This window comes from Sminthopsis crassicaudata, chromosome 2 (genome assembly GCF_048593235.1).
Source record: "Sminthopsis crassicaudata isolate SCR6 chromosome 2, ASM4859323v1, whole genome shotgun sequence".
Taxonomy (NCBI): domain Eukaryota; kingdom Metazoa; phylum Chordata; class Mammalia; order Dasyuromorphia; family Dasyuridae; genus Sminthopsis; species Sminthopsis crassicaudata.
In genome coordinates, this window is record NC_133618.1 from 629,251,140 (window position 1) to 629,264,285 (window position 13,146).

The 13,146-nt window shown below is 45.8% G+C and overlaps 1 protein-coding gene across 18 annotated transcripts in view; it reads left to right on the top strand.

Annotated features, from left to right (window-relative positions):
- The window catches only part of LDB3 (LIM domain binding 3), a 123,757-nt gene that overhangs the window by 35,157 nt on the left and 75,454 nt on the right, over positions 1 to 13,146 (top strand). For all 18 annotated transcript variants that reach the window (XM_074296396.1, XM_074296403.1, XM_074296404.1 and 15 more), the window contains one exon: positions 11,244 to 11,395. In XM_074296396.1, coding sequence (XP_074152497.1) covers positions 11,244 to 11,395 — 152 coding nt within the window. The remainder of the gene's footprint in view (positions 1 to 11,243; positions 11,396 to 13,146) is intronic.

The following is a 13,146-nucleotide window of genomic DNA, read 5'->3' on the forward strand; positions in this document are numbered from 1 at the left end:
CACCCTCAGGCCCCTCCACCATCCTCAGTGTTCCCAGTAGTAATTCCCATTTTTCCTCCATCCTTGAAGTACCCTATCTCAGTCTCTGGATCTGACCTAAAACCTCCAGGCTTAACTCATGACCCTAATCCTGGCCTTAATCTTGACCTGATTCTCCCTACCTGAATCTAGACCCAAGCCAGGACCTTGACCCTAAGTGTTGCTTGGACTCTGACTTCCACCTAACAGCTGATCCTATCCTTGTCCTTGACCTGGGGCCCATCACTGTTCATTGCTATTCTAGAAGGTTTTTTAAACCATCTGTCATAGACTTGAAGAGGGCTGGAGGATACCCCAAGATATCATGGAATCTAATCTGTTAACAGTAGAAAAAGAGACAGGGCTATCAAGGATAAATAACCTGCTCAGTATCACTAGCAGAATGAGAATCAGAATCATGTCTAGGGTGTCCTCCAACTCTCTTAGGCCATCACCTTCCCCATTTTACAGATGAGAAAACTGAGAAAAGTCATTTGCCCAACAATAGGGAGCAAGAACTTTGTGCAATGGAGGGATGAAAGGGGAGTACAGGGAATATAAGGGAATTCTTCCTAATTATTAGATCTATCCAAAAGTAGACTGAGCTACCTTTCCCTTGCTAGAAGTCTTCAAGCAGAGTCTGTATGACTAGTCAAGGAAGGAACCTTGGGCAGGCAGTTGTCATGTCTTTCTTCAATTCATTTTATAGATGAGGAAATGGAGGCACCCAGGATTAAGTGATTTACCCAGAATAAGAGCTTGAAGTTGGATTTGAACTCATGGAGATGAGTCTTCCTGACTTCAGGCCCAGTGCTCAATCCACCTAGACACGTGGTCAGACAGAGATTGAGCAAGATGGCCTTAGAGGTCGCTTTCCCTTCGGAGAATTTCTAATTCTGAGTAAAACAAATGCTGCTATCTATCACTGTCTCATTCATTACTCTGCTATGAGTTTTCTAGAGACAGTTTATGTTTGAGTGTGTGTGGGGGGGACATGTGGGAGTGGGTGTAGGTTCTTAGTGTGGGTGTGTAAGAGTCTGGGAAGGGGAATGTCTGAGAGAATGGGTGAGGGGGTGTTTGAATGCTTTGTGAGCATGTGAGCACCAAGAAGTGTGAGCATGTGGGTGTGTGAACATAGTGGGTATGAGCATCTGGCTGCTGGGATGACCCCAGAATCAAAGAATTCTAGAATGTCCCAGTTTGAAGCAAATTCAGAGATGGCCCAGTCCAACCAGGGACATGCTGGTCAATTTTGAACAGCCAGCTCGCCTTTCAGTGGAATCTGCATTATTTACACTTTTCCCCACCATTTTCCTAAATCCAGACAATTGACAAAACCTTAAATCTAGGGCTGATTTGTAGAATTTGCTGATTTCCAAGGGATAAATGTTCAAAATGAAAATTTAACAATTAGCTCTCCTATGCCAATAAGAGCTAACTCCAGAGCACCCCTGAGTTCAACCCTCTCATCTTCCAAATGAGAAATCTGAGACTCACGTTTGATCATGAATCATAAGTGGCCAAAGGGAAAATCATGATACTGTAAAAGGAACACCTAATGGGAGGCCGAGGAGATAGCCTGGCTTCCGATTCAGGCTCCGGCATTTACACTATGATGTTGGATGTGTCATTTTCCTGCCATGGCCCTTGATTCCCTCAGCTGGGTTGGACTTTCAGGAGTGAGATTAGAGACAAAGGATCTCCTTAGCCTGTTCTGTACTGCAGAGATCTCTCTCAGGTTTTCTCTGATCTCTCCCTACAAAATTTAGATGGGAGTACCTGTCAGGTGATCTCGGCAAGAGAGATTCCCTGACTTGTCCAAGCCCTGAGATCCCCATCACCAAAGGGGAGTTGAGATTAGGGTCTTCAAGTAGAGAAGCCCAAATGGTTACTGGTCCAGATCTTGTAGACAGGATTCCAACGTGGAGCTGGGTTAGATAAGATTCTTGGTTCTTCAGCTGGAGTTTGTGGTTAGATTTCAGGCAATCTGTGAAGTTATTATTTTGCTAACTCTTTAAATCCTATTTTATTGGGTACATTTGAAAACATTCCCAGAAAGTTCATAAGCTTCATCAGGCTGCCCCAGGGGTCCAGGGCAAGGACCTCTAAATTAGATGGTGCTATGTGGTACAGAAATGGCGAGGGGTCATCATTTAATAAAAAAGCTGGAGAGATCTCTAGAAGCAAAGCAAAGTTTATTGTATGTTCTCAAGAAAATCATTGTCCAACCCTCCAGCAGACAATGGAAAGAAGGAAGCACCTTCTAAAGCAGGATTAACACCTTTTAATCCCTAACACAAATACCCCCTCCCACCACTGACCCTCATCCTCATTGACTGAGGGTCTTACATTCTAAACTTGAGATCTACCAGAGAAGCTGAACTTGATCAATAAGTACATAGTTGCCCATATTTGACTGAAACAGGGAGAAAATGATGTCATGGGAGGATAACAGGAAGGGGACTTAAGTATGCCCTTGACTCAATCCTCAAAGTCCTTCAGGCCTACTCAGACTCTGAAGTAGATGAAGCCTTACTCGATTTTCACAACTGTCTTGAAAGATCTCACCTCATCTCATTCAGTCCTTCCCAGCTCTGAGTTTTTGGAACTCTGTAGCTGACTGACTTAATCAGCCTTGTGATCTTTCTAGAACCTGGTAATAAAACCAATAATAATAGCTAGCATCTAGCTAGCACTTTGCAAATATTATCTCATTGATTCATTATTCTCATTGACTCTGGGATTTAGGTCATATTATTATCTCCATTGAACAGATGGGGGAATTGAGGCAAACAGAGGGTAAGTGATTTGCTCAGTCAATAAGCTAATAAGGATACGAGGCTGGATTTGAATTTAGGTCTTCCTTAATCCAGGTCGTGCACCAGTTAAAATTCCTTAGGGTCTTGCCCCAGACAATTGCACTCAATGCTAGAAATAGACTGGTCTAGCTGTAAGGCATCTATTAACTTTCTCTCCAACACACACACACTCACTCCCTGCTGCTCCCACCCACATACACATACACTCATCCACACAGAGTTGTGTGTAACTCATCCTTCTAGTCCCCACTTAGGAAGAAGTCTAGGAAAAAGGGCTCCTCCACTCTCATTTTTCAGTTATCAAGCCCTTCCCTGCCTCCCCATCCCTGTGACTTTAAAATTTGATTTTATTGGCTGCATTTGAAAACATTATTCTGATTTATGCTTTTGAAAACATGATAACTTTGGGAGGTAGGGAACAGAGGACATTTGGGCTTCCCAGTCCTATTTATTTCTCCTGTTCCTTTCTTCTGAACTTATTCCTGATCTTAAAAAGCAGTAGAACCACAGACTCAAGAGTTGGATGAAACAGCCTAAATCATTTGATCTAATCTCTACTTTAGCAGGAATTCTCTTAATAAAACCTCCAGCTTCTGCTTAAATGTGTCCAGTGATATGGAATTCACTACTTTCCATGGTCGGCCAATAAACTTTCAAATAGCTCTGATGGATGAACCAAGGAGACACTGTTGAAGCTTGATGATCAGCCACCCACCTTAAATAACTACAGAGATCCTTGTTTTGTCTCTGTATTTTTACCTAGCTAATTGATAGCGGTGGTCAGTAAAAGAAGAGGCCAGACTTTTTTCCTTTGTAAAACTGGAAGCAACAAGCGTTCACCAGGCAGATGGACTGAAGAGTGTGAACATGTTCCCCACTATTTTGTCAAGCACCGGTAAAGGTAGAAAAACTACCCTTAGTTGGTGGTTAAAGTCATAGGGACATTTGCCCCAGCTGTGCCTAAATAAGAATGTGGAGAGAATGGAAAACCTCAGTAACATTCCCCCTTTCTCCTTCCTATCTGCACCCCAGGGTCTATGAGGCAGGACAGGACTGCCCAGAACCCTCGGTGACTGATACTGCATCTCTGGGGATAGACAGCCCAACAGCCCTTAGAGAGCACTTATTATATGCCAGGTACTGAGCTAAAGGCTGGGGATTGAAAGGCAAATCAGGACATTCCTGTCTTTAAGGAGATTACATTCTAATGGGGAAAGATAATGGGCAAGGGCAAGGTAGAAAAGGAGGGATGGGAGGTGCTGCTGAAGAGATGGAGAATCCAGAAAGTGAGTGGAGCTGGGGCCATTCATAAAAGAATGGAGCTATATGGGGAACACCCACGTTCTAGGTTTCTCAGATGGAAGGAGGGAGAACAAAGGAAAACAGAATTCCCATAGAGCAAGGTTCTGGATCTAAACCCGGGCCCAGGATTTACATGTCCATTATGTAGGGTATATATTAAAAAAAAAAAAAAAAAAAAGCAAAGAAAGTCACTATAATGTAACCTTTGGTTGCTCTGGTATATAAAAAACACAAAGGAAGTCACTACAATGTAACCTTTGGTTGCTCTGGTCTGTAAACAAGCAAAGAAAGTTGCTACAATGTAACCTCTAGTTGATCTGGTCTGTAAACCACAAAGAAAGTTGCTACAATGTAACCTCTGATTGCTCTAATCTGTAATACACAAAGAAAGTTGCTACAATGTAACCTCTGATTTCTCTGATCTGTAAAACACAAAGAAAGTGGCTACAATGTAACCTTTGGTTGCTCTGGTCTATAAAACACAAAGAAAGTTGCTACAATATAACCTCTGGTTGCTCTGGTCTGTAAAAACACAAAGGAAGTCCCTACAATGTAACCTCTGATTGCTCTGGTATATAAACAATACAAAGGAAGTCACTACAATGTAACCTTGGGTTGCTCTGGTAACCCTTCTTTGAACCCCACCCAGAGACATCCAGGTGGCCCACAGTATGGAGAGAAGGGTCTGGAGTCAGGAAGCCCTGAGTTCAAAAATGATCTCAGATACTTTGTCATTTAACCTGCCTCAGTTTCCTCATCTTTAAAACCAGGGTTATAATAGCACCTACCTCCCAGAGTTGTTTCAAGGATCTAATGCAATAATAATGATAAGGAGCCCAACACATAGTAAGTCCTATATCAATGTGAGCTGCTTATTTGTTGTTGTTATCATTATCTTTAAAATGTGGGTAATAATAGCATTTACCTATTAGAGTTATTGTGAGTATCCAATGAGATACTGTTTTTAAAGCACTTAGTACAGTGCCTGGCACCCAATAAGTGCTTAATTAAAGCTTATTTTTGCTTTCTTTCCTTTCCCATTTTGTCGTTGGGCACTCTATCTAGAAATCCTCCATCCCCATCTCATTGAGTCCCAAGCCCATCACCATATACCATATATCAAATCAGAGTGAGGGCTCTGGCCTCAAGAAAGACAGTTGGGGGGGGGGCTCGAAGCTAGGTAGAGCACCAGCCCTGAAATCTGAAGGACCTGAGTTCAAATGTGACCTTAGACGCTTAACATTTCCCAGCTGTGTGACCCTGGGCAAGTCACTTAACCCCAATTGCCTCAGCCAAAAAAAAAAAAAAAAAAAAAAGAAAGACAGTTGGGTCTAGTAGATAGAGCTCTGAACTTGGAACCAGGAGATCTGGATTAAAATCGTTCCTCCTACATTTATCAGCATTCTGAGCTGGGTTTTGATGTCTGCGCTGTAGTTTTCTCACCTTCAGTATGAGGGAATAGAGCTGGGGGACACCTGAAGTTTCCACACAGAGCCTCCCAACTTCTTGAGGTGTCCTGGATTTTGCTGTAACCTGAGTTTATTGGTATGAAGGGGAGGCATCCATGGAGAATGAGCTAATTTGGTCAGCTAACACTGCACTGTGGAAAAACCACCCACCCCCCTTTTTCTCCCCCTTCCAGGGCTGGACCAGAGGCCCTTGCTGAGCACCCCCTCTGGTTGCCCTAGCTGGAGCTGAGGGCCCAGGGTCCATCTTTCAGCCCCTCTGGGGTCCTGCTCAGCCCTCCTTCCTTCCCATCTCCTCCCCCCCTCCCCCATGCCCTGTTCTGCTGGAGGCCTTCATGGTGTGGAGCTGGGGAGAATGTCTCACTGCCTATAAATACTCAGCTAAGTTAAGAAGTCAGTTATAAATAGGGCTCAGGGGCTTGTGTCCCTTCCAGGAAAATTCTCTGCTCTTTGGTACCCAGGAGAGGTGGGGCCTACCCCTGGCCTCCGACTCATGGCCAAAACCAAGCCAGGATGGAAATCACACTTCTGGACTGGAAAGAGAGGGGCTCGGGCCCCTTCTGTCTCAGCTAGATGAAACACCAAAAATCCCTTTCAGTGATCTCTGACAAACGGTGGTCCGGCTCCACTAGCAGACCCCCAAGGAAGGGCAGCTCACTACCTTTTCAGTCTGCCTTCTCCGCCATTGTTAGGAGGTTTTTCCATGACGCAAGCCAACAATCACCTCTGCCTTTTGTCTCCTTTAAAGCATCTGGTCCCTGTGGTTTACAGGAGCTGAGTTTTCTGTGGGAAGAACTCTTAGAGAACACAGGTTCATATCCCCACACTGACATAAGAACCTGAGCAACTGTGCCATGTCTTTGGGGCTTTTTACCTCTATTGTAAAAACAAGTTCTGCCGTCAAGATCCACAAAATGATTCCATACTGATTTCTCTTCCCTCCTTTCCTCATTGGTGACCTCCAGAATTATGATCCAGAAAAGTAGTCTCAGGCTTTCAAAGTGGACCTCCTGGGGGGGGGGTCACTCCTGGGTATTTCAAAAGAAAAAAAAGAGATTAGAGATGAGTACCCCAACATCAGCAGAGCTTCCCTCCAGACAAAGGACAATGAGGAACTAGGATTTCACTAGGGTGGTGAAAAGTTTTGCCCTGGAAAGGATGACAGAGACTTGGCCACTGATTAAATGGGGAAGGGGGGCTTCTGCTTACCGAAAAGGAAGGACTGGGACAGGATGGGGCCAGTTCAAGTGGCTCAAACCAGATGTTAAATTTTCAGTATGAAAATTTACACCGCTGAAGAGACACACGTGCTACAAATCAGGCCTTGTTTTATTGTTTTGTTAGTTGGCTATGCTTAGAAAGTAACAGAGAAAAAGTCAATAAGGCCGTGCTCATTCCTTTCCCTGTCTCCATCCCCATGCCCACCCCCAAGTTGGTTTGTTAAACATTTGCCAGCACACAGTCAGATTTCTGAGTTGGAGTCTAGGGGACTAGAATGCCTAGAATTAAGGTATCAGAAGGAGGTGTGGATGGTGGAAGATGATAATTTCTTTTTTCAAATTTTTTTTCTGAGGGACAATCATGGTTAAGTGACTTGTCCAGTGTCACACAGCTAGGAAGTGTTAAGTGTCTGAGGTTAGCTTTGAAGTCAGGGTTCCAATTTCATTAGTGTTCATTCATTCATTCATTCATTCATTCCTTCATCTAGGTAGCATGGTACAGTCAAAAGAACATTGAATTTGGATCCAGAGGACCTGGAATCAGGTTCTGGCTCTTCTAGTCATACCTTGGCTTCTTTGACTATTCCTTGGATCAGATAAGCTACTTTCTAAGGCCCCACCCAGATTGCTCCAAAGTTCAGTGTTGGTTGAAGAATGGTGGAGAGGTTGGGTGGTGTAGAAGGAACCTACCAAATTGTGAGTCAGAGTACATTGCTTATGACTTTGGAGAAGTCAGACCCAACTTTGGGACTCAGTTTCTTCATCTGTAATATGAAGATGAAATAATAGGTGGGGAAGCTACGGGGCACTATAATGCACAGGATCACCAGTTCTGGAGGCAGAAAAACTAAGCTCCCTGAATTGAAATCTGCTCAGGATTTATTGGCTATGTGACCTTGGGCAAGTCACTTTACCCTGTGTGCCTCAATTTCTTTATCTGTAAAATTGAGCTGAAGAAGGAAATAGCAAAGCATTCTGGTATTTTTGCTAAGAAAACTCCAATGAGGTCATGACCAGTCAGACATCATGGAAATGTCTAAATAATAACAACAGATAATCTTTCCTGTGCCATGGACCTCTGTGACAGTGTCTGGGGAAGCCTAGGGACTTTTCTCAGAATCAGGCTTTTAAAAGAATAAAACCAACTGAAAACCAATCAAAGGAGGCTGAAGATGAGTGAAAAGATGACATAATTTTTCCTCATCTAAGTTCACAGACCCTTGAAATCTCCCCCAAACCCCTCGATCCCAGGCAGAGAGTCCTTGACCTACATGGTCTCCGACTCTGAAGCTTTTGAGTTGAAAATGTCTCTCCTTGCGCCTCTACCTAGGTCAGCCCCTGCCCCAAGCCCCTCTGGCTTGACCCTTCATTTTCTCATTGTCAGCAACTAAAGTCCCATCCCTGCCCTCGAAACTGGAAGGAGATGGGACTTCACTCCTCCCATAACAGCCGCTTGGTCCTTGTGGGGGGGGGGTCTGCCAAAGGTCAGCACAAGGGGGATCCCTGACGAGCAGAGACAGGTGGCTGGCAGGGGGTGGGAGGAAGGCGCCAGCTTGCCGGCTGTGAGGGCCACATTGGCACGACGCTTGGGGCTCAATTTTCCTGTTTTTGTGTCTTCTCCCCTTCAGCGGGGAGGGCACTCACCCAGGGAGAGCTGCCAAACCCGGGGGGCTGGGGGAGCCCTAAGTCCAAGAGCCAACTCGATGCAGTCACTTGGTACAAGAAGGAGGCTGACACTGGGCAAGAGAGATAGCAGGGGGAGTTAGAATGAGGCATTCAGAAAATCTTCCAGAAGAGGGGTCTTTGGTTTGGCATTCAAGGCCCTCCTTAATCTCTGCTCGACCCTCCCCCCCACCATGGTGTGCTGGTAAATGGTGAACAATTGATTTTTTGGCATACTTAGCATATTTTCCTATCTCTTTCTTCAATCTAACAGTCAACAAAATTATAAATTACGACCCGAGTTGAAGCATTTGCTGATTTCTGAGGTTTACGGCCCACGCTGAAAATTTAATAATCAGTTCTCACCAGCCTACTGAGCTTGTCTGTCAAACGCCTGCCACCCTCTCCATGCCCATTGAACTCCTATTTCTTGCAGTCGGACTGGGTTCCAGTTGAACTGGGCATCCATTTGCCACAGCCTCCCTTTCCTTAGAATCGCCCTCTCTCTCTGACCTCCGAACCATTGTCTGTGCCTGCCAAACACTCCTTTCCCCTCCTCACCAGTGGCATTTCTACGGAGGCATTAAAATAGAGTTGGTCCCTTCTCAGATTCCCCGGGTGGGGGGAGGCCTCTGCCCTCTCCCAGCTCACTTGGCTCGTCCTGTCTCTTTTCCAATGAAGTAAGATTGTGTCTCCTTTGAACTCTCGAAGTCCCACTGGGTCTAGCACAGTGCTCGGCACACAGTAGGGACTTACTAATTAGGGACATAGATCTAGAGCTGGGAGGGGAGTAAGAAGTCACCTTGTTCAGGCAGGGAGGTTAAGCCACCTGACAAAGTCAAGAGGTGGGATTCCATTCTGGGTCTTTTGCATTCAAATCCAGTATTTGCTTGTTTTGTTTTGTTTTGTTTTTGCTGAAGCAATTAAGGTTAAGGGACTTGCCCAGGGTCACACAGCTAGGAAGTATTAAGTGTCTGAGACCAGATTTGAACTCAGGTCCTCCTGAATTCAAGGCTGATGCTCTATCCACTGTGCCACCTAACTGCCCCCAAATCCAGTATTTTTTTTTTTTAACCAAGTGAATAAATGAATGAAATGAATAAGCATTTAATTGAGCACTTACTAAGTAACAGAAACTGTTTAAAGTCAAGGTCATCAACCCTCTCTACACTTGGCCCAGCCCGGGCTGCTGCAATGTTCCTGGCACAGCCTTGGAGCCTCCAGCTGAGGGCCTGGAACTTTGGAACCACCCCACCCCCTCAGGAATGGGCCCACTTTGAGCCTTCCTCAGGCTTTCGACTTGGTGTGGTCTGAGGGCAGTGGACGACCCAAATATTCTTGGGCAAGAGGACTTTGGCCAAGGAGAGGGTCAGGAAGAGACTCCTCTTTTTCCTTTCACCTCTCATCTGGGAAAGGGGTCTGCACCTGAGCTCTCTCTGCCCTTCCCCTGGGAGCTTCTGCATCAGGCTGGAGAGAGGGCAGGAGTAGAGTGTTTAATTGCACAATTAATGGTGAAGATGTCTGGGCTTTTCAGGAGGGTCCCAGCTTTGGGGTCAGGTGACCCAAAGCCAGGTGACATAGCTCCATGGATTTTTTTGGGCAGGGTCTCTGAGAATGAACCATTTCATCTAGAAACTGGTAGTGATGGTTCTTGGTTTGTCACTGTGGGAGCTGGGGCAAGGGCTTCCAGAAAATAACCATCACAACATGAGCTGTCACCAGGCAGCCGGGGTTCCAAGGACAGACACCCCGCTTCCCCCAACTCCCCCAGTATTTATGGAATCATAGAAACTTAGAGCTAGAGGGCTTAGAGATGTGTGACTATGGGCAAGAAACTTTACCTCTGTCTGCCTCAGTTTCCTCATCTGTAAAATGGGATTATTAACAATAGTACCTACCATCAAGGGTTGTTGTGATGATCAAATGAGAAAATGTTTGTCAAGTGCTTTGCAAACATTACATAAAGACTATCGGTTATTATTATTACCTCCAATAATAGTCTAGAGACCTGGCTTCCAGTTCTAGCACTGCCTCTAATATGCTGTGTGACTTTGGTCAAATTATTTAACCTCTCTCTGGGTCTTAACTTCCTCAATTACAGAATAAAGAGGGTTGGGTTAGATAATCTCGTAAGATCCTCCTATTTAAGTTCTCTGATTGCACAGGCGCTCCATATGATGTCTGTTGTCATGGAGCTGGCCTTTCCCACAGGATGATGCAAGGGGACCAGCTCAGAGATGGGCAGGGGGCAGGGCTATGTGGAAACTGTCTCTTACAGATGGTTCAGTTTTCAGTGTGAGTACTTATAGCTCAGAAATCCTCAGTGCTATAAATCAGGGCTGGATTTATTGTTGTGATGATTGCCTAGACTTAAAGTAGTGGAGAAAATGTCAAGAATTCTGATTAAACTCAAAAGCACAGTGGAAAAGCTGATCTCTTCTCATGTGAGCTGGTTGTTAAGCATTTATCCCCCCCTGGAGAGATGGTTGTTAAACATTTAACAGACTTCCCTGGTGAGAGAAGAGGGAAGGAGAAGGAGGCCTGGATCTGTCTCTATGTCTCTCTTCTTGAAGTATCACAGACTATAAGACATGAAGCATATATCTGTGAACATAGACTTGGTTATCCCCCCCCCCTTTAGCCTTGACTTGAGGCTGGGAAAGAATGCTAACTTCTTGATTCTTTCTTGACCACTGAGTCCATGAGCAAGGTCACCAAGAGCCCTCTAACCTTTTCCCTTTTTCTGGTCTCTGCAGATCACTCCTGGCAGCAAGGCAGCCCAGTCTCAGCTCACCCAGGGGGACCTTGTGGTGGCTATTGATGGTGTGAACACAGATACCATGACCCACCTGGAGGCCCAGAACAAAATCAAGTCAGCCAGCTACAACCTGAGCCTCACGCTGCAGAAGTAAGTGGGAGCCCAGTTTGGAGGCTGGAATGGGGCCTGAGTGTGAGGAGGGGGCCCAGAGACCACAGGTGTAGCAGCAGCAAGGGCTGAGGACCTTTCCTAGGCCCAGTCTCAAGTCATAGAGTCCAAGAAGATAAGCACAGATTGATTTAGTGTGGATTCTGAACAAGATGGCGGCAGAGAATCAGGTCAATGGATGGAGAAGGAAAGCCGGAGCCTCCAAGCCCAGCTCCAGCCTTGGTCAATGTCCACTTCTGCTCTCAGAGCTGCTCCCCCATCTTGCCTTCAGTCCTCCAGGCTTTGATCTTTCACTGATCACTGAAGGCCGACTGGAGTTTTCCTGGCTTTCCTGGGCAGTGCCAGCTGGCTCCTAGGACCAGAAAACTGCTGTGCTCTTGAACCTTCATTATTTGTTCTTCTTCCCTTCTTGTCACTGCTGTTCCTGGGTTTGCTGACTGCCTCCTTCACTTTTACTATTGTCTTAAATTCTCTCTACTAGAAGAAGAGGAGGAATGAGCATTTATATAGCACCTACTGTATGCCAGGCACAGGGCTAAACACTTGACAAATATCTTATTTGATCCTCACAAGAACCTTACAGTTATCCCCATCTTATAGTTTAGTATACTGAGGCAAATAGAATAAATTGGGTAAGCCTCTTGCCCAGGATCACACAGAAAGACTTACATTTTAAAACTGATATCCTCAGTGTCCCTTGAAAACAGCAGGTTCTTAATAAATGTTTGTTGGATCGATTTATTCACCAATAAGTAAGATCCCATACCTGGGGAGGGGGAGGAGGAATCACCCATTTACAGATAATAGAGGCCACTGAATCCACTCCTTTTACAGATGAGGGCCGTGGGAGTAGAGAGCTTAAGAATCCTAGAGCTCATGAGCAGTAAGTGACTGAGACTGGATTTGAACCCTGGGCCTGGGTTTTGAATGTTCCCTCCTTACTCTGGCTATAGGGCTGAGGTAGACTCAGAGTGTGGGCTGCTGGAGAAGAATGATACCTTTGTGCCCTCCCAGCCTTCAAGAGCTGCCAGATACACTGAGGGGTCAGAGCAGGCCTTGAAGATGGTGTGGGACAGTAGAGAGGGCTACTGGTTATAGGGGATGATAATCACCACCATGCTGAGCCTTTTTATCTGTGCCCAGCAACTCCTCCCCAGTGCTGGCTGATTGCTTTCATATCAGCTCGCACCCACAATGGCTGCTCCCAGGATAGAAGGCCTGGCAGGACCATAGGTCACAGCTGTGGCAAGAGGCCCAGATCCTGCCACATTGTGGACACTGGCACCTCGGGGCAGCCTGAAGAAGGGAGGGCATACATACCAAAGGCAGGCAGCAATCTGTGCAGCTGATATGCCAGGTGGGCGCCTTGAGCCTCAGGGAGAGCAGATAGGATTCTAGGTTGGGGCAAATCATGGTCCACAAAGGCCCCCTCCCCCCCTGTCCAGAGTCTACAGCAGGGATCCCCAGGAAGCAGGGGGATCAGCCTAGAAAAGACCCAGGAAGTAGGACAAGGAACTGTGGGAGACACTGGGGGAGGATTTTTGTAGTGAAGGACACCACTCAAGATAACATTCTTTTCTGCCAGCATGAGGTGACTACTAGTGGTTTTACTCTGTTATTTTCCACTTGTGTGGGCTTGGAAAGCATGAAGCATTCGACCCCTCCCCACCAGCCCACTCCTGGCCTCCTACAAACTCCAGAAACTTTCTTAGGTCACCTCTAGAACTCAGTTA